Source organism: Equus przewalskii, chromosome 12 (assembly GCF_037783145.1).
Source record: "Equus przewalskii isolate Varuska chromosome 12, EquPr2, whole genome shotgun sequence".
NCBI classification, from domain to species: domain Eukaryota; kingdom Metazoa; phylum Chordata; class Mammalia; order Perissodactyla; family Equidae; genus Equus; species Equus przewalskii.
This window is the reverse complement of record NC_091842.1, coordinates 26,209,252-26,235,844: the sequence shown is the minus strand read 5'-3', so window position 1 is coordinate 26,235,844 and position 26,593 is coordinate 26,209,252. Positions and strand designations below refer to the sequence as shown.

The window sequence follows — 26,593 nt, the reverse complement described above, 5'->3', positions numbered from 1 at the left end:
GAAACGTTGGTGGAGGCCATTCTTCTGACCTGGTTCAGGCATGCTGACACAGACCCCATCAGAGGCCACTGAGGTTCTTCCCCCTGGCCTGTTAGCCCAGGGGTCTGCCACACCCACTAGAGCACAGATTTAATCTACTTCAATCAGGGCAGGCAGCCCACCCTAGGGACTGGCCCCGCCCAAGAGCAAGCCCTCAGGCTACTCTTCAGCCTGCATTTACTGGGTGTCTTGATCAGGCAGGCGAGTGTGTCCGCCTCTGTGGGGCAGGACCTATGTGAGGACCAGGTAAACTGTGGGTGGCGTTGGTGGAGACATAGGGGCCTCTGCAGTGGGGCCTTGGGGTACACTCCAGGGGGTTGGGAAGTGTGCATGGACCAGGACTGTGTTGATGGTGTGTGTGGTTCTGTAGGGGGTGAGGCTTATCAGTGGCAGAAGACCTGTGCTTTAAAAATACCCATAAAAAGGATCAGCCCCACCTTCCAAAGCCTGAAACAATTGAGTGCTCCTGTGCCTAGGGCCAACCCCACTCAGCTGCACTCCTAAGAGAACTGACAACAATCTTGTAGGGCTGAGGCCTAAAGCAACTGTAAGCCCCTGAGCCTAGCAACCAGCTACACTGGGTACTTACCGAATTAACAGGGAAACTGCAACAGGAGTGTGCTGTTAGACCTTGTAGCCAATGGTGCTGAGGCTCCCCAAACCAGATTTACAAACAGCTGGCAAGGGAAGGAAAGACTAGACTCCCTGGGTCTCTACATTAAGAGGAACCCTGCCACAGCAGAAGGACACAAGTACCCCACAAAGGGGTCACTTCTGGATCTTTTGGACTGGTGACGAGAGGGAAGCACATTGGTGGGTCTCAAAAGGCATCTCTTACATAAGGCCACTTCTCCAAGATCAGAAGACATAGCCAACTCACCTAATACATAAAAATAAGCACAGAGAAAGACACATAATGAGAGGACAAAGCAATACATTCCAAGCAACGGAACAGGACAAAACTCCAGAGAAAGGACTAAATGAAACAGAAATAAGTGATCTACCTGACAAAGAGTTCAAAGAAAATCTCATAAGGATGCTCACAGATATTAAGAGAAGACTGGATGAACACAGTGAGCTCATCAACAAAGAACTGGAAAATATAAAAAAGAACCAATCAGAAATGAAGAATACAATACTAGAAATGAAAAATTCACTAGAGGGACTCAATAGCAGAGTACAGGATGCAGAAGAATGGATAAACAAGCTAGATGAAATACCAGAGGAAATCACCCAAGCAGAACACAAAAAAAGAAAAAAAGAACTGGACAGAATGAGAACAGTCTATGTTCAACAGAATGGGAACTCTGGGACAATAACAAGCAGACTAAAATTCATATTATAGGTGTCCCAGAAGGAGAAGAGAGAGTCAAAGGGGCAGAAAAATTATTTGAAGAAATAATAGATGAAAATTTTCCTAATCTAAGGAAGGAAACAGACATTCAAGTACAGGAAGCACTGAGAGCTCCAAACAAGATAAGCCCAAGGAGGCCCACACCAAGATACATTATAATTAAAATGTCTAAAATTAAAGAGAGAATCCTAAAAGCAGGAAGAGAAAAGCAACAAGTGACATACAAAGGAAAGCCCATAATGCTATCAGTGGACTTCTCAGCTGCAACCCTACAGGCAAGAAGAGAATGGCATGACGTATTTAAAGACCTAAAAGGAAAAAACCTATAACCAAGAATACTCTATCCATCAAGGCTGTCATTCAGAATGGAAGGAGAGAGAAAGAGCTTCCCAGGCAAGCAAAAATTAAAGGAGTTTATCACCAAGAAACACGTTCTACAAGAAATGCTGAAGGGACTTATTTAAGTGGGAAAGCAATGACTACAATTAGGGATAAAAACATCATTAAGAAAAACACAAACCAGGCAATAAAATCACTGGTAAAGGTAAAAATATAGTAAAGGTAGCAGATCAACCACTTGTGAAGATAATATGAAGGTTAAAAGACAAAAGTACTAAAATTACCTATTTCAATGATAAGAGGATAATGGATAGACACACACAAAACAAGAGATTATATATGATTTCAAAAACATAAAATGTGGGAGGAGGGGAGCGAAAAAGTAGAGCTTTTACAAAGAGGTCAAGCTAAAGAGTCTATCAACTTGATATAGACTGCTATATACGTAGGGTATTATATAGGATCCTCATGGTACTCACAAATCAGAAACCTATAATAAGTAAGCAAATAATTAAGACAAAAGAAATCAAACGTATTACTAAAGAAAGCCATTAAACCACAAGGGAAGAAAGCAAGAAAAAAGGAAAGGAACAGAGAAGAACTACTAAAACACTCAGGAAAAAAAGTAACAAAATGGTGATAAATACACACTTATCAATAACTACTTTAAATGTCAATGGACTAAATACTCCAATCAAAAGGCATAGGGTGGCCAATTGGATAAAACACAACGACCCATATATACGCTGCATACAAGAGACACACTTCAGACCTAAAGACACTCACAAACTGAAAGTGAAAGGATGGAAAAAGATATTCCACGCAAATGACAAAGAAAAGAAAGTGGGGGTAGCAATACGTATATCAGGCAAAATAGACTTCAAGAGAAAACCTGTAACAAGAGACAAATAAGGGCACTACATAGTGATAAAGGGAACAATGCAACAGAAGATTTAACACTTGTAAATATCTATGCATCCAACATAGGAACACCTAAATATTTAAAGCAATTATTAACAGACATAAAAGGAGACATAGACAGTAACACAATAATAGTAAGGGACTTTAACACTCCCCTCACACCAATAGGTAGATCATCCAAAACCATCAATAAAGAAACACTGGCTCAAATGACACATTTGACCAGATGGACTTAGTGGATATATATAGAAGATTTTATCCAAAAACCACAGAATACACATTCTTTTCAAATGCACATGGAACATTCTCCAGGATTGATCACATATTAGGCCACAAAACAAGTCTCCATAAATTTAAGAAGATCAAAATAATATCATGCATCTTTTCTGACCATAAAAGTATGAAACTAGAAATCAACTACAGGGAGAAAATCAGAAAAACCACAAAAATGTGGAAATTAAACAAAATGATACTGAACAACCATGGGGTCAATGAAGAAATCAAAGGATAAATCAAAAGATTCCTGGAGACAAATGAAAATGAAAACACGACATGCCAAAATCTATGGGATACAGCAAAAGCTGTTCTAATAGGGAAGTTTATAGTAATTCAGGCCTACCTCAACAAAGAAGAAAAATCCCAAATAAACAATCTAACAGCACATCTAAAGGTACTGGAAAAAGAAGAACAAAGCCCCAAATCAGCAGAAGGAAGGAAATAATAAAAATCAGAGCAGAAATAAATGAAATAGAGACCAAAAAACAAAGAGAGAGAAAATTAATGAAACCCAGAGCTGGTTCTTTGAACAGATAAAAAAAATTGACAAACTGTTAGCTAGACTCACCAAGAAAAAAAGAGAGAAGGCTCAAATAAATAAAATCAGAAATGAAAGAGGAGAAATTACAAGGGACACCTCCGAAATACACCTGTGAAAAGCTATATGCCAACAAATTGGATAATCTAGAAGAAATGGATAAATTCTCAGAAACATACAACCTTCAAAAACTGTACCAAGAGGTAGAGAATTTGAATAGACCAATCACCAGTAATGAGATTAAAACAGCAATCAAAAACCTCCCAAAAAATAAAAGTCCAGGAGCAGATGGCTTCCCTGGTGAATTCTACCAAACATTCAAAGAAGACTTAATACCTGTCCTTCTCAAACTCTTCCAAAAAAGTGAAGAGGAGGGGAGGCTTCCTAACTCATTCTACAAAGCCAATTTTATCCTGATACCAAAACCAGACAAGGACAACACAAAAAAGAAAATTACAGGCCAATATCACTGATGAACATTGATGCAAAAATCCTCAACAAAACACTAGCAAATTGAATACAACAATACATTAAAAAGATGATACATCATGATCAAGTGGGTTTTCATTCCAGGGATGCAGGGATGATCCAACATCCACAAATCTATCAATGTGATACACCACAGTAACAAAGTGAAGAATAAAAATCACATAATCATTTCAATAGATGCAGAGAAAGCATTTGACAAGATACAGCATGTGATTATGATAAAAACTGTAAATAAAATGGGTATAGAAGGAAAATACCTCAACATAATAAAGGCCCTGTATGACAAACCCAAAGCAAATATCATTCTCAATGGAGAAAGACTGAAAGCTATCCCTCTTAGAACAGGAATCAGACAAGGATGCCCATTCTCACCACTCTTATTCAACATAATACTGGAAGCTTTAGCCAGAGCAATTAGGCAAGAAAAAGAAATAAATGGCATCCAAGTAGGAAAGGAGAAAGTAAAATTGTCACTATTTCCAGATGATATGATTCTATATAGAGAAAACCCTAATGCATCCACCAAAAACCTATTAGAAATAATCAACAAATACAGTAAAGTTGCAGGGCACAAAATCAACATACAAAATCAGTTCCATTTCTGCACACTAACAACAAACTAGCAGAAACAGAAGTGAAGAATACAATCCCATTTACAATCACAATAAAAAGAATAAAATACCTAGGAATAAATTTAACGAAGGAGGTGAAAGACCCATACACTTAAAACTATAACATATTATTGAAAGAAATTGAAGACGACATAAAGAAAAGAAATGATATTCCATGCTCATGGATTAGAAGAATAAACATAGTTAAGATATCCATATTACCTAAAGCAATCTCCAGATTCAACGAAGTCCTAATCAGAATCTCAAGGACATTCTTCATGGAAATAGAACAAAGAATTGTAAAATTTATATGGAACAACAAAAGGCCCTGAATAGCCAAAACAATCTTGAGAAAAAAGAACAAAATTGGAGGTATCATACTCCCTGAATCCAAAATATACTACAAAGCTACAGTGATCAAAACTGCATGGTACTGGCAGAAACACAATTGTACAGATCAGTGGAACAGAAGTGAGAGCCCAGAAATAAAACCACACATCAATGGACAGCTAATGTTTGGCAAAAGAGCCAAGAATTTACAATGGAGAAATGAAAGTCTCTTCAATAAGTGGTTTTGGGAAAACTGGACAGCCACATGCAAAAGAATGAGAGTAGACCTTTACCTTACACCATACACAAAAATTAATTCAAAATGGATTAAAGACTTGAAGGAAAGACCTGAAATCATAAAAGCCTTAGCAGAAAATATAGGCAGTACACTCTGACATCAGTCTTAACAGTATCTTTTTCGAATACCATGTCTACTCAGGCAAGGGAAACAAAAGAAAAAATAAATGAGAATATGTCAAACTAAAAAGCTTCTGCATGGCAAAGGAAACCATCATCAAAACAAAAAGACAACCCACCAACTTGGAGAAAATATTTGTGAGTAAGATTTCTGACAAGGGGTTAATTTCCAAAATATCTAAAGAACTCACACAACTTAACAAAAAAACCAACAACCCAATCAAAGAATGGGCAGAGGATACGAACAGACATTTTTCCAAAGAAGATATACAGATGGCCAACAGGCCCATGAAAAGATGTTCAATATCACTAATTATTAGGGAAATGCAAATCAAAACTACAATGAGATATCACTTCATGCCTGTCAGAATGGCTATAACTAATAAGACAAGAAGTAAGTGATGGAAAGGATGTGGAGAAAAGGGAACTCTCATACACTGCTGGCCGGAATGCAAACTGTTGCAGCCACTATGGAAAACAGCATGGAGATTTCTCAAACAAAAATAGAAGTACCATATGATTCAGCTATCCCACTACTGGGTATTTATCCAAAACAGTCAACAATTCAAAAAAGTATATGTATGCATATGTTCATTGCAGCATTATTCACAATAGCCAAGACATGGAAGCAACCCAAGTTCCCATCAACAGATGACTGGATAAAGAAGATGTGGTATATACACAATGGAATACTACCCAGCCATAAAAAAGACAAAATTGTGCCATTTGTGACAACATGGATGGACCCTGAGTGTATTATGCTAAGTGAAATAAGTCAGACAGAGGAAAACAAACACCATATGATTGCACTCATGTGTGAAAGATAAACAAACACATAGATACGGAGAACAGATTAATGGTTACCAGAGTAGAAGTGGGGGGGGGGGGAAGGGCAAAAGGGATAAAAGGGCACTTACGTAAGGTGACAGGTAAAAACTAGACTATTGGTGGTGAACACCATGCAGTCTATACAAAACCTGAAATATAATAATGTACACCTGAAATTTACACAGTGTTATAAGCCAATATGACCTCAATAAAAAAGTCAAAATAATAAAAGAAAAAGATTGTCTCCAGGTGGCTTCCAGGGTACCAGGCTCCCATGAACCCAGGCTCCCAGCTCACTCCAGCACCAACCAGTTCCTGTGACCCTGGGTGGCAACATGCTCCCAATTAAATCAGCACCCCACCCCCAACCCAGGCTCCAGGTGGGCAATTACACCGAAGAGGAAGAGACAGATGCTTTCATCTCCCTCAGGAAGTAAAACTACTTTACTACTGAAACAAGATTTCTCTCCCTATTTGGCAATGCTGGCCCTGCCAATGAGAAACTGCATGTCAGCCATGGAGAAGCCATTGCCATCCTGAACTGTTATTTTCCCCTAAGAGACTATCGTTTAGAACAGCCCCTCCCTACTCCCCCTTTTTCTCTACAAAAACAGCTCCTCTCCTTTGTTTTCCAGACTTATCTATAGCATGCATATCCTGAATTGTAATCCTTTTGGCTGTTCCTGAATAAACTTGGTTTGAGATAAAATAACAAGTGAATTTGCTTTTTAAGTTGACAATGTCTACAGCTAGTATATCACCTCGAATATTATTTTGAATTTAGGCAAGCATTTCTGGATATCTAAATTAAGACTAATCTTGACCAATGAGAGCATGGCACGTATTTCTGCACATGGGGCAATGGTAAAAATGAAACAAAACTAACAAACATACCAACAAAAAACTAGTTAAGGGACACTGTCAGTGACTTCTAAAATTGTGTGATTTTCCATGAATTTTTAACTGGAGGGGGTGAGGAGGATTTACATCATTTCAAATGTTCTGCAATACAGTGATACCAGTTATTGTTTCATTTGGTTTCCTTCAAAATAAGAGATTTTGTACAAAATTTTACTTCACTGTAGTAGGTAATAAGCATTTAGGAAATACCCGCAAAATAAATGATAAGGGAGTTTATTCCTCATTCAAAGGGCTGGGGCCAAAGTTTAAAACAGCTAACAGCACTGAAGTAAAGTTCCTGAATACAAAAATCTGGCAAAAATATCTTCTGATGAATTTAGGAATTGAAAAAATAGATTTAAACTTCAATTAAACTGGCAAATAAAAATGGCAAGCAATAGAATATATCGGACTATATGAGGAAGCCATTTGATGTAAACCTAATTTGGCCTGACTTTGTTTTTCCAAAAGGGCCCGAGGTGGCCATTGAGCATGCATTGTATACCTGCTTTAAGCCTTTGCTGTGTCCCAAAAACAAGAACAAATGCCCTTAAGATAAACGTGCAACTTCCCCCCCACTGGCATTTCCTTAAGGATAAGCATCTCTCCCTAGGGTATGAACTGATTGCTGCGCTCACCTGTGACCACCCAGCTGGAGACAACAGACCTGCCACCCTGCTGTGTCCACTGAGACAGCAGACCTACTACCTGCTGTGTCCATCAATCACTGCGCCAACAGAGCTGTCTCGTGACTGTTGTAAAAGGGGCATTTCAAGCACATGTGAAACATCCTCCTTGAGGGTATATATAATCACTGTGTACACCCACTTCTTTGGTGCCCTGGAAGGAAGGCCCTGGGCTAAGCTAGTCCTGAGATCTGGCTCAGAATAAATTCACCCCAATTTTCATTTATAGATTGGTTATGGATTATTTGCGTCAAGAAACTACTTCCTTTTATCCTGCGTCCCATTCCGCTTTCAATCTTGACTTGCTTCAGAGGAGAACATCACAAACAAGAAGACAGGGGTCAGTTCTGCAGTCTGATTCGTCTCAGAGAAAAATAACAGATTTGGGGTAATCCATGACGAGGAAAAGCAGAACCTAATTTGCTGTTGTCCCTCTTTACTGTCTCCTGGAGAGTTCTGTGAGGTTTTAGGATAGAAGACCCCTGACCCTTCCTTCCAGAGTAAAATCCTAAGCAACAGCAATACATCAGGTTGAAGAGGCAATCTGGACAGTGCAGGCCATGTGACGTTAGACACTGTGGTATAAGTAACATTATACATAATATTTATGTGTTGGGTTTTTTGTTTTGTTTTGGAGGGGAAGAGAGAGGGTTATGAAGACGACTTATGTCTGTCTTTGCTTTTTTTTGAGGTGGGGGTTCGCACTTACAGCTCTGCGCTCCCAGTGCAGGCAGCGCGGTCGGCCTCCGGGGGAGACCGGGGAGCATTCGCCCGAGCAGCGGGACTTGGTCAGGAGGACCAAGGGCGAGGAGGCCCCGGACAGTCACCGCTCAGGCCTCGCCACCGCCTCCGCCTTCGAGGGACGCGCGTCCCCTCGCGCGGCGCCTCCTCCAACGCTCTCGCCAACCGCCCGCCGCGCAGCCAGCCCCGCCGGCAGGTTCGCCGCCGTCGCCTCCGCCTCCGCCTCGCGCACATGCCGCAAAGACGCGGCCCGGCCCGCTACCCGGCGGGCAGGAGGACCCAGAGAGTGCCGCCGCGGCTCCCTCCCCGCGCATGCGCCCACGCCCCCAGCCCCGCGCGTGTCCCACGCCGACGCCGAAGCCCGAGCGCGCCCTCCTGCTCCGCCCCCCTTCCCGGCACACGCCCCTCCCGCCCCACCCCCAGCGGGCCGGCCCCGCCGCCCGCGTCCCTTCAGGGCCTGGGGACCGCGCACCTCATCCCCCGCACCCTGCCCGAGGGCCCCAGACCCGGGAGGCCCGACCTCGGTGCCCTCTCGCTGGCTCCTCAGTCTTCGCCTCTGGACCCTACTGGACGACCCCCCAGTCCTCCACCTGTCGCGGGCTCCCTTCTCCCCCATGTGTCATGGTCACCCTCAGCGGCCGCAGGCGCTGGTGGCAGGAAGTCTAAGGAGATTCAGTGGCCGCCGCCCTCTAGGGTCTCCAGAGGGTTAGTAAGGAACTTCAGAGGCGCAGGCACGGGGTCCGGCCAACCCCTGCCGGGGGCCACCCGAAAGCCCCCATCCTGGGCCGCACCCCGCGGAGCGCGCGCCGTCGGCGTCCCTTTCCCCAGCGGGCGCCGCCCGCCCTCCCGGACCCTCCGCCCTCCGCGCGCGCCGCCTCTGCCCGCGACCGCTCAGCGCGTGGATCCCACCTGCTTCGTCTGTGCGCTCTGCCCTGACCCGCCGGCCCCTCGGTGGACCCACCTGCAAACCTTTCTCATGCTCCTCCGATTCCTTGATACTTGCTCCTCCAGGCCGAGCCCACCCCGATACCCACCTCCGCTGCAGCTTAATGGTTAGACTCGCAGGTTCTGAATTCTATCGGAGGGCCAATCCTCTCCCCGCGCTGTGCCTGGTAGCGGTTTATTGCCTCTCGACGCCAAACGGAGCGGGGCTCTTGGACCGACAGGGTGAGCTGTGTCAGGAGAGGGCTGGAGGAACCCTGCAGGACAGGGGGCTTCTATTCCTGGTTGAGGTGTTTCTCTTAGATTCTCCTTGCGCTTACCTTGCTGCTGCCAGCAGCAGTTGTGGAGGGCATTTCGTGACCCTCGACCCCCTCCCCCGTTAAGTGTGGATTCCCAGTGACTCACGCAGGTGCCCCTTCCTAGCACCAGCCAGCCAACAACCCCAGACAAGAGTTTCCTGCTTGCCAGTCCCAGCCACAGTTCCCTGTTGGCCACCTAGACAGCCTGAACCCTGAGGGCTATTTCCTGCTTGCTCAGCAGGTGTGGAACAGCCCTGGCCCAGGGCCAGCGAACTTCCCACCATCAAGTGAGCCACGAGTACAGCTTCTCCGAGAAGGTCTGAATCCCAGCCTTGGGGAGGGGCCCTATGTTTGTTTCTTCTTTCTTCATTGGGTATTTTCCCTCAGCCACAGAGTATTCTTTAGACTTGTCTTTATCTCCTTATAATTATAACCTGTTATAATTAATAATTCTTTTAACTTTCCCTGTTCAAATTGCTGTGTGGCTCCAGGCTCCTGATGGGGACACTGACTGATATTCTTGGTTGCCTGCTGGGTGACTGTGGGTAAATCCCTTAACCCCTCTGAGCCTCCCATGTACAGTGAGGATAATAGCAGCGCCACCTCCCTCAGACAGTTATAGTAGGATTAAATGATGCAGTGAATGTCAAGTGCTTAGTAGAGGAACTGACAATATTTTTTGTTTCTTGCTGGAAGATGAAGAGGGGGATGGGGGATAGAGAGGGACAGTGAAAGAGACTACTAAAGGAATTTTTTAAAGGGTCATTAATGAAAGCCAACCGGGAGACAAGATGCAAGTAAAAGCTTAGTAAAATGAGTTCCCCCTCCCTTTTTAAAGATGGCCAGCTTGGGAAACAAATGTTGCCTTTACTGAAATCACTTGTGGGAGATCTATGGCAGGTATTGGAATGGAACCCCCGGAAAGTTATATTGTGACTAAAAACAATAGAACGGAGAATAGCTTCTGGATATCACTTTATTACTCACAATATGCAGTTGAGGATATAAAAACCTCCACCCCAAAATACAACAGCTGCATTGACTCTTTCTATCTTGCAATTTGAGGAGGATCATGTCTGCTCATCTGCCCATGAATCTGGACAAGTGATTAGATTGCTTATGTTGGTTATTGGGGACTCCATCTGCCCCAACAAGAATCAGAACTCTCTGACTCCCTCTCCATGTCATTTCTCCTTCTTTCCTTCTTATTCAGAGGTAGGGCAAGAATAGGAAAGAAAACATGCTATTTTTAAATACTGTTTTTGCTTTACGTTCTTGGACTCTGAATGTTCTTTGTGCAAAGATTCTCTTACAAATGTAGAATCTTGGTTTGAGTTTTGGAAGTAACCTGACTTATTGCCATAAACTTTGATATTGATTTTAATTAGACTGGTATAAAATTGGTGTGTGTGCATGTGTTGTGTATGTGTCTATGTCTGTTGTGTGTGTGTATCTGTGGGAAAGAAGATTTTTGTACCAGATTTACGCTCCTCTTATCCATAACTCAGCAGCTAAAACAAACTCTTACTCTTTAGGCTATCCCATCTGACAGCTTCATCATTTCTGGATGTTTCTGTTCAAACATGTAGAATAATCAGGAATACGCCCACGTCCCCACCCTGATTAAATGCTGCTCTTTGATATTTCTAGGATAGAAAACAGGAATTTCACCAAATGTCTTTAGATTTCCACATGCTATATACATAGGCCACTAATATAAAGCTACAAAGAAGGGACATCTGGTCTCCTTTGGGGACTCTTTATTGCATAAATATATTTACACCAAGATATACACACATGGGAATGCCCCTCTATGTATCCAGGCATAGTAGAGAGTTGTCTAAGAAAGACAGGGTCACTGGTTGGAACTGAATCTCACGGTACCTTTTTTCAATCATCAACTATGTTCTCTGGGTTAGCAAAGGTCAAGAAAACTTGTTCCAGTGTTATCTGACTGATGGAATAGTCTTCTAAATTGAATTCCTCTTTAGCTTCCTCCAAAACACCAAACACCTTTAACAACAACAACAACAACAAAGTAGTTACAATTGCAGTCTTCCCTCCAGCCCCCAACCCAGATGAGCCTCTCCTCCACTTCCTCCAACTCCTGCCAAGTTAATGTTGGAAGACAAAAGGCACAGAAAGGGGAGGTGAGAAAATAGACAGAATGGAGAATTGAGGACCTGAGAAGCAGCAGAGGCCCCATTCTCTTGATGGACATGGATGAAAACTGGGATTTAGAGGTAGGCATCCGAAGCAGTTAAACTCCAGGGACTGTTGCAAAGTGACCTCAAGTCTCTGCTTCTCCAGTAACGCCAGGCTCCTATTCCACATGACTAAATCCCAAATACGTCCCCCATCATTAGTGCCCTCTTAACTTGTAATGTTAGAAGGGCATGATTTCTACAATCACCTTTCCCCAGCTGTTGTCCTTGCTGGGAATGTAGTAGCTAAGGATCCCTTGATTCTCATGTTTTAATTCACTACCTAAGAAAGGAAAGATAGGATAAATGAATAATCTTACAGATTTCATTTTAAATTGCCAAAATATTGCTGTATCAACTTAATTATACACAATAGAGTAGTGAATAGATGTGGCTAGTAAAAAAGAGACATAATCCAAAAGCCCACCAGTGTAGTATACATGACATGGTTAATTCTTCCAGCAGACTTATTCCTGCTGACGTAGGTTTTGTTTCCTGGAGTTCATAGCAATTATTGAGGAAAGGCTTTCAGGCACAAAAAAAATTGTCAGCTCACATGCCCAGTGGATGAAATATGAGCCTTCTAAAATTCTAATGTTACTACAAGACTTGATTCCTATACACAGTGCTGAGAATATGAACCGGGGGGACTTTTGCTCTGGTTGTGTATGTATGCACGTACAGCGTGTTTGCTGGGGACGACAGCAGGACAAGGCCTCCTCACTATTCTCATGTTCACACACCATGTGAAAGAGGAAATCATACATATAAATCACCAAAGTCAGGCTGTGTGTTCTTGTTTCTTTTACAGGTAAGAATCCACTGGTGGAATGAGAGGGAAGAGGGTGGTATCCATTCCAAATTTAGAACAAACAGATGTATTTCTATTTATCATTACATATTTGCAAATTATTACAATTAAATTAATTGGGATTAAAAACACTTTAGAAATACATGTTAAAGTAATCAAACAAGGGAGCCATTAGACTGAAGGGGCTCTAATTCCCTGGTAGCCTACATAAGTAAATCAAAACCCAACCCAGAAGGGCCAGCCCGGTGGCACAGCGGTTAAGTGGGCACGTTCCACCCTGGCAGCCCAGGGTTCGCCAGTTTGGATCCCGGGTGCGGACATAGCACCGCTTGGCACACCATGCCGTGGTAGGCATCCCATGTATAAAGTAGAGGAAGATGGGCATGGATGTTAGCTCAGGGCCAGTCTTCCTCAGAAAAAAGAGGAGGATTGGCAGTCAGGGCAAATCTTCCTAAAAAAAAAAACCCAAGCCAGAGTAAATGCACTTGAATCTGAAAAAAATGAAACAAGAACAAGCAGCCAACTAGGTTTTCTCAAATAAGGCAACTGCTTAAGCTTAGCCAATCAAACATTTCCTTGCTTATGCCTACATGTTCTCCCCTAGCACCTCTCTGTGGAGCCCTCCTAATCACATTTGTTTGGTGGCTGCCCAATTCAAATCAATGTGTGCTCTAATAAACTCTTGAAAATTTTAATATGCATCAGTTTGTCTTTTAAGAGTTCTGGTATCAGAAGCAGGATTCAAAAGAACCCCCGATGGCCCTGGAAGCAAAGAGCAACCAGGTGTAGGTACTCACTGGGCCCTCTGTGCTCACTACTTTCTCACTGCACCTGACAGTCTTACTGAGACCAAAGTTCCTCTCGGATATCTGGGCTCCTAGCGTTTGCGTCCTGAGCTATCTGACTTTGATTTAAGCTTTTCTTTTACCAGACTGGGTCTGGGGTTGGACTGTGTCTGACAATCAGTATTGGCTCTCTGACTTCGACCACACTGGGTCTGGGGTCAGACTAGATGCAACTTAAACTGCACTGGACTCAGTGTGAGGGCTCACACAGGTAAAATTTTGTTTTAAGGAAAGGAGAGGAGAAAATGGATTCTTCCAAGTCCAAAGAGTCTGGGACTTTTCCATCTGGGACTCCTGCTAACTATACGTATAAAAATTATGTGGGACCAGCCCTGTGGTGCAGCAGTTAAGTTCACACATTCCACTTCGGCGGTCCAGGGCTCACCGGTTCAGATCCCAGGTGCAGACCTATGTACCGCTTGTCAAGCCATGCTGTGGCAGGCATCCCACATATAAAGTACAGGAAGATGGGCACGGATGTTAGCTCAGGGCCAGTATCTATCTATACCATATCTACATACATGAATAAAAATAAACACACACACATATTCCCAGTATGTGGTTGGTTCTATTTCTTGTTATATTTGTGATACAGGAATGTTTATATTTTTGTTCTAATAGATAACTTCCTACTAATATCTTTAAAATAATAGCCATAATCCCACCTTTTTGAGATACTGTCTTTTGGTTCCCTATTACAAACAACATTCACTATGCTAGTAACCTCTTGGTTCCCGCTACCAACATGTAATTTACAGTAATATTCTTTTATTCCCAGCTAATACCTAAAATACATTCAGTAATCATATTTAACTTTCTATATATCCTTTGCCTTCTTCCCCTCCTTTTTTAATAATTGTATTACATACACATTTCTAAGAAGTAGATAATGATGTGATATCTTATCACACGGATACCCTTCATCTAGCCCTAGTTCTAGAGTTACATATATTCAATGCTCACCATTAGTTCTTACGTAGAAGCTTCCATAATCATTTCTTAGTGGATCTGAACTTTTTTTATTTGTATATTCTTCAGGAAAGACTAATGGGAACAATATTCCCTGAGCTGTTATGTGTTCATGACTTTTTGTGGCTTTTAATCTTGAAAGTCATTTTGGCTGGAGGTAAAAACCTTGCTTGCAATTTTTCTCTCATTGAGTATCTCAAATATATTACATGTTCTCCTAGCATAAACTTTCTTGTTAAAAAGCCTATGCTCAATGTGATTTCGTTTCCCTTCTATATGACTTGTCTTTTTGTCTGCATTTCAAAAGATCACCCCCCCTAACTTTATTATTAAAATGCGATCGTTAAATATTAGAATATTCCTTGGTGTTAATGATTTGGGGTCAGGTTTTCAGGTGTCTGGTTGTCTTTTCAATGCGTAGGTTTGTCTTATTTTATTTCAAGAAGTTTTCTTGATAGTTCTTGGTATTTATTCTTTTCAGTAACTATTTTTTTCTTCTTTGTGGACTACGTTTATAGCTTGTTTGATTAACATTCCTTGCTTCTCCCTTACTTTCTCTCAAATGCTTATCTATATTTCTGTTTGATGTTTTCCTATTTTTCTCCTTTCCAATCTCCATTTACCTCGTACTTTCTATACTATTTGCTCTTGATAAGTATTTCTGAAATGTTTACTTTAAAAAACTCCTCTCCAATGCTGTCAGTTGTCTTTTCTTATTTCTGTGTTGTCTAGTCATCTAGTTTACTAGCCCTTCCTATTACTATTTAGGATTTTCTTTCATATCGTCTATCCCCTTCTTAACTGTTTAAGCTCAAATGGAAAGATAATGGTTTTCATCTGCATTGTGGTCTTATATATCTGCTGTGCTTTTATTGTCTGTTAGGTTTTTCTCTTATTCTCTTTCACTTACTGTGGAGTTCAACCACAGTCTTTTCAGTTCTTCATCTTTAAGCGAGATGAATTTTCTTATAGTTTTGGAAAGAGTTTCCTATGTAGGAGGTGGAGTGGGACAGAATAGCTTTCTTAGCTTTGTAGCTATAGGATTCTTTCCCCAGAGTTTTCTGTGATGTATTAAATAATATGATCTCTCAGTGTAGATGTTCCACTGGTATTTTCTGATATGTGCTTCCTACAGTCTACTCCAAGCCTAATTAAGGATGCACTTCCTTCCAGAGGGGATCTGTGCTTGCTTTTGCTTGGAGTCAGAGGATGCTACCAACCACCTACTTTTCTCCTTTTTTTCTTTTCTTTTCTTTTTTTGCTGAGGAAGATTAACCCTGAGCTAACATCTGTGCTAATCTTCCTCCACTTTATGTGTGGGTCACCTCCACAGCATGGCCAACAAGTGGTGTAGGTCCACGCCCGGGTCCGAACCCACAAACCTGAGCTGACAAAGCAAAGCACACCAAACTCAACCTCTGTGCCATGGAGCTGGGCCCAACTTTTGTCCATTTTGAGGGCCCTGCCTTTGTGTGTCAGTCTCAGCCTGAGCTCCCCAACCCTGGAGAGGCTCTAGAGCTTCATCCAATCCTAGTGCTGACAATCGCGCTTGATTCCAAGATTTGTATTTTGGAACTGCTCAGTGTTTCAGCTCACTATTTCTTTTACTTTTTCCCTTCCTTTTACTTAACTTTTTGTTTTTCGATTATTAAATAATTTTATCACTTTTTTTCCTGAGTGACAATTATTTTTAATTATTGCATTAAAAATATTTTTTGTTTTAATTTTACCAAGTTCTAGTTTTGTTTTAACAGGAGTATCTTCAGGGATACAATCTTCTATACTGTAGAAATGGAATTATCTTATTTTAGAAATTATAAAAAGAATACATGGTCACTTATATTTCCTGAAGATGGGATAGAATTATTTACCCTAAACACTTCTCATTCCTATGGTAAGCCCTTTGTAGAAGTAGATATTCCAGCTGCCCTTTGCTTGTAATATTTATTTATCCTTTTTAAAAATCAGTATTTATGTATAGATTCCAAGTCAGTTTCTTCTTCATTCTCTCACATTTGAATAGCTACTTTCTCAAAATAGTGTGAAGAAGGATTGGGCAACAACCACCTTACAGATGAGAATGTGCCTTAAAACCACATTCCCATTAAAGGTCTTGTGTCCACATCCTCTCTGGTCAACATTTAGTGTCCTTCCTTCAAGTAGAACAAGTTTCTAGCACAGCTCACAATAACAGAGGTTTTCTAGTCACAGCTTTTCTTTGTGGTGATTTAGGGAACACAGGAAATAGAACTCTGATACAATCAGTACTCAAAAATATTTGCCAAATAAATACATAAGTGAACATTGAACTTCTTAATGGACTAGGAACGATACTGAGGTAATTCTATTTCCCACACATCTGTTCTCAACATCTGCTCTACCATCCATTTCTTTCTATTTTCTGATCTCCATTCTTACTGTGTAATCCATCATATTATTTTCCATTGCTTAGAAGATAAATTTCCAACTCCTCAGCCTGACACATAATTGGAACTTCTCTGATATTTTGGTCAACATAGCAGAGTGGAAACTAAGATGAAAACCCAGAAGTATTAAAAACCTTGCCATGTCCCTGCAGTATGTTTAGGAAAGACAGGTAAGGGACAGAAAGAAATAGTTGCTGTCTCTAGTATTGTATCCTATGGGCAAAGGGATATACTTACTGACTTTAGCATGCAGAAGCATACTACTCTTGAAAGGAGAGAAAAGTTTAGTGGGTTTTGTTTGAATTTCAATTCCATATTCTGGCTGAGACAGCAAAAGACTAGAGTTACATTTTTAGTGCAAGGGGAAAAAAACCTTAAAACTTTTCATGGATGATGTTTTGGACTGAATTGTGTCCCTCCAAAATTCATAGTCTGAAGTCTTAACCGCAAATGTGATTGTGTTTGGACATTGGGCCTTTAAGGGGGTAATTAAGGTTAAATGAGTCATAAAGGTGGGGCCTTCATTCACTATGACTGGTGTCCTTATAGGAAGAGGAAGAGACACTGGAGATGTGCATGCACAGAGAAAAGGCTGTGTGAGGACATGGTGAGAAGGCAGCCATCTGCGAGCCAAGGAGAAAGGCCTCAGGAGAAACCAGACCTCCTGAAACCTTGATCTTGGACTTCTAGCCTCAGAACTGTGAGAAATTTCTGTTATTTAAGCCATTCAGTCTATGGTATTTTATTATAGCATCCCTAGCAGCCTAATACAGATTATACGAGCAAACAATTGAGCATTTACACTCCAACATAGCACTTTAGATATGTAAGTCATAAGGACAGCCCTAATCTACCACTGTCTTACTAGTTAATACACAAGAGATTGGTGAGTATTTCTGGGTTTTGTGAAAACTTCTTAGCACAAACAGGTACAAGAAGTTTATTAGAACAAGCATTCCAAAAGAAACTCAATGTGGAAGGTCGATAAATATAAATAACTGACAAGAAATAGTTATTGGAGACCCACAGCATATGGATGGTGAGTACAACAAATGTGATTTAACACATCTCTAACAAAGTTAGCACAACCAACCTAATTTACCTGGGAAAACTCTTTCAATAAATTCTTTAAACTCCTCTAATTTATTGTCATCTGTATCGACCTTGATCTTTGCCTTCAGGATGTAAACATTGCCAAACTTGTTCTTGAGGTGCTGAGGGCTGCCCAGGCACACGAACTTTCCCTTTACCATGATGGCCAGCCTGGTACAGAGGGCATCACATTCCTCCATACTAGCAAAACAAGATACCAGAATTATGTAAGGCTAAAAAGGTCTCCAATGGAAGACATTCTGTAGTTCAAATATCCAGTATTTTGTAACTCTCTTTGAAATGGAGAGTTTCATTTGCCCATCATCAACATCATGGGAAATGGAGCTATTTTCAAATTCAAAGTAGCAGAGGGCCAAATTCTCAAATGGAACAGCTCCTAACTTCCTGCCTTCTCCTCTCAATGAGGATTCTTGGCCATTCCATTTACTAGGATAAAGGAGGAGCGTGCATACTGAGGCAATTTTACTGTCCAATATTGCCAACCTCAAATAATGCCCTCCCATAGCCACTGCAACTCTTCCAACCCTTAATCAAGGTTCCCAATGAGCCACACCTGTGAGAAGTTATGATGATGACTTTGCCACTTTCACGTGTCTGTGACACTGTGTTCCAGAGCAGGCGACGGGCTACTGGATCCATGCCAGTTGATGGCTCATCCAGGAAGATGACTGAGGGCTTTCCCATTAGGGCAATAGCAGTACTCAGTCTACGTTTGTTTCCTCCACTTCATGGTCAAAGAAGGAGAGAGAAAGTAGAAGCAAAGATGACTATACATTACAGTAATTTAATACATAAAACATCTGTTTAATACATATCTGATCCATTCTTTACAGGAAACAGTTTGCCTATTTCCAAAATGCTGAGTCATAGGAGACAGCAGAGGTATTAAAAATGCTGATTATATGTGACTCAACCAAGGCACGAGATCCAAATCCAGATATATAAATAAAGTCTTCTTCATTTGAAATGTAGAAAGGTGACTTTTGATTATAAAATCAATTTTAGCCACATTATCAGTGAAATTTATATTCTTATTCTTGAGGTTTCTTGGGATTCCCAGATACGTAAATGACATAATGGCCAAGCCTATACAAAGAATCTCACGCTGTCTTTACCTGAGAGGCAAAGAACAAAAGAGAGATAGGGAGAAAGATGCTCTTTTTTGTAATCCACTGACTAGAATTCCAAAAGACATAGCATTCTGAGTTTCACCTCTGCAAAAGAAGATATGATACTATCTAGGCCTGCTTTATTACTGGTATCTAAACATTGGCAGGGCATTAGGTTATTTTACAGTCATTGCCTCTGTTTGTCAGTGGAGCTCTGGTTAAACTGTGGGCGCCCATTCCAAAGAGCAGAAACACCGGGAGGCTCCTCAATATTAGCTGCAATGAGAGTACCAGTATAATATCTCACCTGTAAGTGTAGATAAACTTGTCAGCATGTGGTTCCAGATTCAGTGCTTGCAACCTCTTATTCACATAACGATTAATTTGCTTCTCAGGTATCCCCCACAACCTGGCATACATGATCATCATTTCCCGAGCAGTCATGTAATCCAGCAAGGCATCAAACTGTGGACAATAGCCAATTTTTGACCTTACCTAAAACAAGAGAATAACAATAGACACAAGTAATTATCTCACTGAGATTATAGTAAATACAGACAACACAGAGAACCTTAGGTTCTCCAGCCCACACTTCTAAGGAGGTTAGAACCCACAGAGTTTTTTAAGATTTTATTTTATTTTATTTTTTCCTTTTTCTCCCCAAAGCCCCCCAGTACATAGTTGTATATTCTTCGTTGTGGGTTCTTCTAGTTGTGGTATGTAGGACGCTGCCTCAGCGTGGTTTGATGAGCAGTGCCATGTCCGTGCCCAGGATCCGAACCAACGAAACACTGTGCCGCCTGCAGCGGAGTGGGCGAACTCAACCACTCGGCCACGGGGCCAGCCCCAGAACCCACAGAGTTTTTGAAAATAATTTTTCTCCAGTGATTACAGAATCATTGCAACTGTAAGCTGTTGTCACGTATTAAAACTACAAATGTACAAAGGTATGTGACCAAGATGATTTCTATAACATAAAGTTATCTCCCTACATAAGTCCATAACCAATATATGAAATAAATGGAAAATAATCTTGAAATAAAAGCAGTACACCTATTTACAGAAAAAGGGGAATGAGATAGAGTTTAGTCTACCATTGGCTCAATTTTTGCTCATTGTAAGCCTAAAGGAAGCTCTGACAACTTTCAAAAAGTAAAAGAGATATAAATCAGTAGTATGAAGTCCAGTGTGAATAATTGGATGGATATTTTGGAAATTTGGGATCTTATTTTTCTCTAAAAGTCTTCATTAGTTTAGTCGCAAGGGATGCCAAGATATCATAATCAAATTGTGTCATAAAAGGACAGGCTGAATGGCAATACGTAGGTTAGGCTCAGTGACATCCTACTTTTTGGCAGTGGTGGTAGATGAGTGGATTATAAGTGGAGCCCTCCGTCTCTCTATTATATGCCATATGCATTTATGAGCATCATCTAAGATGTAGGTGAGCAGAACTGGGATCCTAGCTCTTATTTCAGTCATATATTGTTCATAAGGGAAGTCTTAAGATATTATAAAAATTATATAATATTCAGACAAAATTCCTGACCAGAATGTAATTAAATTAAAAATCAACAATAAATATTTTTTAAACCTCTATTTTGCAAATTTAAAAATGAATTTATAAGACTATACCTTTAATTCATGGGTTAAGAGAACCCAACACATCTTGCAAAATATTTTGAATAATGTGGGATATAGTGAAAAAACCACTTTAAACAATGAAGGGTAATAAATGAGTTAAATAAATGATTAAGTAGTTAACTCATAACACTATACAAAGAACACAGATTCAGGAGATTCTGGGAAGACAGAGTAGGAAGCACCAGGAATTTATCTTCCCACCTAGACAACAATGACACTGGCAGAATCTGTCCAAGAACTATTTTGGAACTCTGGAGTCTATTGAAAGCTTGCCAGTTCCAGGGGAAGATTTGGACTGTAAATTGTGGTTAATTTTAATCAGTTTCACTTAGCTCTTAGCACACTAGCAGCTACCATCCTCCACCCCCAGCACCATGGCAGCATCTGTGCACATGTTCCTCGAGAAGCTTGCACACAACTACAGGGGATCCAGAGTGGGCAAAAATGATCCTGTCCTCCGAATACTGGGCATCTGTGCTCTGATAACTTATTGCTGGTTCTGATCACAGAGGTGCAAACAGGAAAGTACAGCCCATTTAAAGGAAAGAAATAAATCAAGAGGCACTGCCCCTGAAAAAGATCTGATGGTAGATCTACAAAGAGAGAAAGACTTTAAAATGACTGTCTTAAAGATGATTGAAGAATTAAAGAAATCTGTGGAGAAAGTCAAGAAAACAATGTATGGACAAAATGGAAATATCAATAAAGAGATAGAAAACCTAAAGAGAAACTAAAGGAACTTGTGGAGCTGTTCAGTACAATAAGTGAAATGAAAAATTCGCTAGAAGGATTCAAAAGCAGATTTAAGTAGGCAGAAGAAAGAATCAGCAGATGAAAAGATAGGACAATGGAAATTATTGAGTCCATGAAACCAAAAGAAAAAACATCAAAGAAAAGTGGACAGACCCTATGGGACCTGTGGAACACCATCAAGTAGATGAATATAGGCATAGTTAGAGTGCCAGAATAAGAAGAGAATGAGAAAGGGACAGAGAGAATATTTGAAGAAATGATGGCTAAAAACGTCCCAAATTTCATGAAAGACATGAACATAAATATCCAAGAAGCTCAACGGACTCCAAAAAAGATGAACTCAAAGAGACCCACACCAAGACACATTAAAATAAAATTTTTCAAAATCAAAGACAAAGAGAGAATCTTGAAAGCAGTAAAGAAGAAGAGACTCATCACATACAAGTGATTCTCAATAGGATCATGAGCAGATTTCTCATCAGAAACTTTGAAGGTCAGAAGGCAATGGGCCAATATATTCAAAGTGCTAAAAGAAAAAACTTCTACAAAAATTCCTATATCTGGCAAAACTGCCCTTCAAAAGTAAGCAAGAAATTAAGACATTCCAAGATAAACAAAAGCTGAAGGGGTTTGTTAATATTAGACCTGCTCTGTAAGAAATGCTAAAGGGAGTCCTGCAGGGTGAAATGAAAGGACACTAGAGCATAACTCAAACAGCATGAAGAAATAAAGATCTCAATTAAGGTACATATACAGGCAATTATTATTAATAAGAGTTAGTATTATTGTAACAAAAGTTTATAACTTGACTTTTTCTACATGATTTAAGAGATTAACACATTTTTTAAATTACTAGTCTAATAACTACTATTACAGTAACTTTGGTTTGCAAATCCAGATTTTATTTTCTACATAATTTAAGAGACCAATTCATTTAAAAGAATTATTAGTTTATATTAGTTTATTTTTTTGTCACACAATGTATAAAGATGTAATTTTAACTATAAAATTATATTTAAATTAGATCTAAAAGATATAATCACCATGGTAACCACAAAGAAAATAGCTATAGAATATGCACAAAAGGATACAAGAAAGGAACTTAAACATTTCACTACAAAAATCAACTAAATACAAAAGGAGACTGTAATGCATAAAATGAGGTACAAAAAAGCTATAAGGCATGTAGAAAATAATAGCAAAATGACAGAAGGAAGTCCTTTCTTATTGGCAATTACTTTAAATATATATGATTAAACTCTCCAATCAAAAGACAGAGATTGGCAGAATGGTTAGATACACATGACCAACTATATGTTATCTACAAGAGACTCAATTTAGATCCAAAAACACAAATATATTGAAAGTGGGAAGAGGGAGAAAGATATTTCATGCAGATAGTCACCAAAAGAACAGGGTTGCTATACTGATATCAGACAAAATAAGCTTTAAATTTAAAAAAAAAGATTACAAGAGACATAGAAGGACATAATATATTAATAAAAGTTTCAATGCAGCAAGGAGATATAACAATGATCAATCTCTGTGCACCTAATAACAGACTGTAAGATATATGAAGCAAACACTGACAGAAATGAAGTGACAGATAGTTCTACAGTATTAGTTGGATACTTCAATATCTCACTCTCTGTAAAGGATAGAACCACCAGACAGAAGACAAATAAGGAAATCAAGGACTTAAAAACACAATTAACCAACTAGATTTAACAGACATATGCAGAGCAACAACAGTATATGTGTTCTTTTCAAGTGTAAATTGGACATTTTCCAGAATAGAATATACGTTAGGCCATAAATTGTCTCCATAGGTTTAAAAGGTAGGTATCATACCAAGTACCTTCTCAACTGCAATGGGATGAAGTTAGAAATCAATTACAAAAGTAAAACTGGAAAATTCACAAATATGTGTAAATTAAACAACAAACTCTTAAACAATGGCTCAAAGAAGAAATCACTAAGGACATCAGAAAATACTTAGAGATAAATGAAAATGAAAACAAAACATACCAAAACATACAGGGCCCAGTGAAAGCAGTGCTGAGGGGCAAATTATAGCTTTAAACACTTACTTTAAAAAACAAGAAAGATCTCAAATCCACAATCTAACTTGACAACTCAAGGAAACAGAAAAAGAAGAAACTAAACACAAAACTAGCAGAAGGAAGGAAAAAATAAAGAGTAGAACAGAGATAAATGAACTAGAGAACAGAAAAACAATAGAGAAATCAATGAAACTAAAGTTGGTTCTTTGAGAAGATCAACCAAATTGACAAAACTCTAGCTAACTACACTGGAAAAAAAAAGAGAGAAGACAAATTACTAAAATCAGAAATGAAAGCGAGAATATTACTACAAGAAAAGGACTATAAGAGAGTACAATGAACAACTGAATGCCAAGAAATTGGATAATCTGGAGGAAATGCACAAATTTCTAGAAACATAAAACCTACCAAGATCAAATCATGAAGAAATAGAAAATCTGAATGGACCTATACTAGTAAGGAGATTCAAACAGCAATCAAAAATCTGACCAAAAAAAAAAAAAAAAGGCCATAGATCTGATGGCTTCACTGGTGAATTCTAAACATTTAAAGAACTAATACCAGGGGCCGGCATGGTGGCACAGCAGTTAAGTTCGCAAGTTCCACTTCGGCAGCGTGGGGTTCGCTGGTTCAGATCCCGGGTGCAGATATGGCACCACTTGGCAAAAGTCGTGCTGTGGTAGGCGTCCCATGTATAAAATAGAGGAAGATGTGCATGGATGTTAGCTCAGGGCCAGTCTTCCTCAGCAAAAAGAGGAAGAGTGGCAGTAGTTAGCTCAGGGCTAATCTTCCTCAAAAAATAAATAAATAAATATCATGATTTTTAAAAAAATAATAAAATAAAGAACTAACAGCAATCCACCTCAAACTTTTCTAAAAAACTGAAGAGAAGGTAACACTTCCCAACTCCTTCTATGAGGCCAGCATTACTCTGATACTAAAGCTATACAAAGATGTTACAGGAAAATAAAAGTACAGATCAATATCCTTATCAATGTTGACGTAAAAATCCTCAACAAAATAGTAGTAAACCAAATTCAGAAGCATATTAAAAGGATTATATACCATGTCCAAGAAGGATTAATTCCTGGAATGCAAGGATGGCTCAACATATGAAAATCTATCAATGTAATACACTACATTAACAGAATGAAGGAAAAAAGCACATGATCATCTCAATTGATGCAGAAAAAGCACTTGACAAAATTCAACACCCTTAGAATGGCAAAAATAACCCAAACAAAAAGGGACAAATGTTGGAGAGGTTGTGGAGAAAAAGGAACCCTCATACACTGCTGGTGGGAATGCAAACTGGTGCAGCCACTGTGGGAAACAGTATGAAGATTTCTCAAAAAATTAAAAGTAGAAATACCATATGACCCAGCCATCCCACTACTGCATATCTATCCAAAAAACTTGAATTCAGCAATTCCAAAAGTCCCATGCACTCCTTTGTTCATTGCAGCATTATTTACAATAGCCAAGATGTGGAAGCAACCTAAGTGCACATCAACTGATGATTGGATAAAGAAGATATACACACACACATGCGTGCGCACGCGCGCGCGCGACACACACACACACACACACACACTGGAATACTACTCAGCCATAAAAAAGGATAAAATCGTCCCATTCATAACAACATGGATGGACCTTGAGGGTATTATGTTAAGTGAAATAAGCCAGAAGACAATCTCTGTATAACTTCACTCATGTGTGGAAGTTAAACATGTAGACAAAAAGAACAGATTAGTGGTTACCAGGGGCAAGGGGCAGTGAGGGGTGGGCACAAAGGGTGATGTGGTGCACCTACAACACGACTGACAAACAATACTGTACAACTGAAATTTCACAAGGTTGTAAACTATCATAATCTTAATAAAAAGTAAAAATCAAAGAAACCCAAACAAACAAACAAAAACCACTCAACAAAATAGGAATAGAAGGAAACTGCATCAACATAATAAAAACCATATATGAAAAACCCACAGCACACATCATACTCAACTGTGAAAGATTAAAAGCTTTTCCTCTAAGATCAGGAGTAAGACAAGAGTGCCCACTCACATCACTCCTACTCAACACAGTACTGAAGTCTTATTCAGATCAATTAGGCAAGAAAAAGAAATAAAAGGCAACCAAATAAAAAAGGAAGAAGTAAAATTGTCTCCGTTTGCACATGAAATGATCTTACACTTAGAAAACCTTAAAGATTCCATAAAAAAAAAAACCTATTAGAATAAATGAATTCAGCAAAACAGCAGGATACAAAGTCCACATGCAAAAATCTGTTGCATGTCTATACAACAACAATGAAAAAATCCAAAAACAGTTCCATTTACAATAGCATCAAAGAGAATAAAATACTTAGCCATTAACTTAACCAAGGAGATGAAAGACTTCAGATCTATGATTTCTATTTGGTATTTTTGTGTATCTTCCATCTCTTTCTTGAAGTTCTCACTTTGTTGCTCAACTTGGTTAGCATATTTATGATAGTTGTTTTGAATTCTCTGTCAGATAAATCACTTGTCTCCATTTGTTAGGGTCTTTTTTTCTGGAGATTTATCTTGTTTTTTTTATTTGGAACATATTTCCTTGTCTCTTCATTTTCCCTGACTCTCTGTACTTGGTTTCTGCGCATTAGATAAGACAGCCAACTCGCCCAGTGTAGACAGATTGACATTGTGTAGCAGATGAAATCACCAATCAGCCTGGCCAGAGATTCTCAGAGCCTCTTAAACCTTTGTGTTTGTCCAAACCATGGAGTATGTTAGTGGCCCTAGGAGATTAGGACATGCCAAGTCCTGTCAGTGCCCTGAAGGCTGAGGATATGCTCACACGCCCATTCAGGCTCCCAGAGGAATACTAATTGCTTGTGCCATCAGCTCCCAGATGCAGGCTAGTTTGAAGTTTAACCTGTGAGCAGCAGGTAGGAATGTT

General features: G+C 39.9%; 2 protein-coding genes across 28 annotated transcripts in view; both read right to left on the bottom strand.

Annotated features, from left to right (window-relative positions):
• The window catches only part of LOC103567621 (phospholipid-transporting ATPase ABCA3-like), a 223,642-nt gene extending 214,051 nt beyond the window's left edge, over nucleotides 1-9,591 (bottom strand). For 11 of the 23 annotated variants that reach the window (XM_070568410.1, XM_070568417.1, XM_070568418.1 and 8 more), the window contains exon 1: nucleotides 8,438-8,740. Coding sequence is in view for 6 of the 23 variants with exons in the window: in XM_070568419.1 (XP_070424520.1) it covers nucleotides 8,438-8,495 (58 nt within the window). In the remaining 17 variants the exon portion in view is untranslated. Of the gene's footprint in view, nucleotides 1-8,437; nucleotides 8,804-9,430 lie in introns of those variants that run through there. The other 12 variants (XM_070568419.1, XM_070568421.1, XM_070568428.1 and 9 more) reach the window with 7 other exon arrangements.
• Nucleotides 9,592-11,453: 1,862 nt separating this feature from the next.
• LOC103568054 (phospholipid-transporting ATPase ABCA3-like) overlaps nucleotides 11,454-26,593 on the bottom strand; it is a 205,007-nt gene continuing 189,867 nt past the window's right edge. For all 5 annotated transcript variants that reach the window (XM_070568434.1, XM_070568435.1, XM_070568438.1 and 2 more), the window contains 5 exons: nucleotides 19,495-19,682; nucleotides 18,632-18,802; nucleotides 18,068-18,258; nucleotides 12,124-12,197; nucleotides 11,454-11,723 (listed from right to left, as the gene is read on the bottom strand). In XM_070568434.1, coding sequence (XP_070424535.1) covers nucleotides 11,601-11,723; nucleotides 12,124-12,197; nucleotides 18,068-18,258; nucleotides 18,632-18,802; nucleotides 19,495-19,682 — 747 coding nt within the window. In that variant the 3' untranslated portion in view covers nucleotides 11,454-11,600. The remainder of the gene's footprint in view (nucleotides 11,724-12,123; nucleotides 12,198-18,067; nucleotides 18,259-18,631; nucleotides 18,803-19,494; nucleotides 19,683-26,593) is intronic.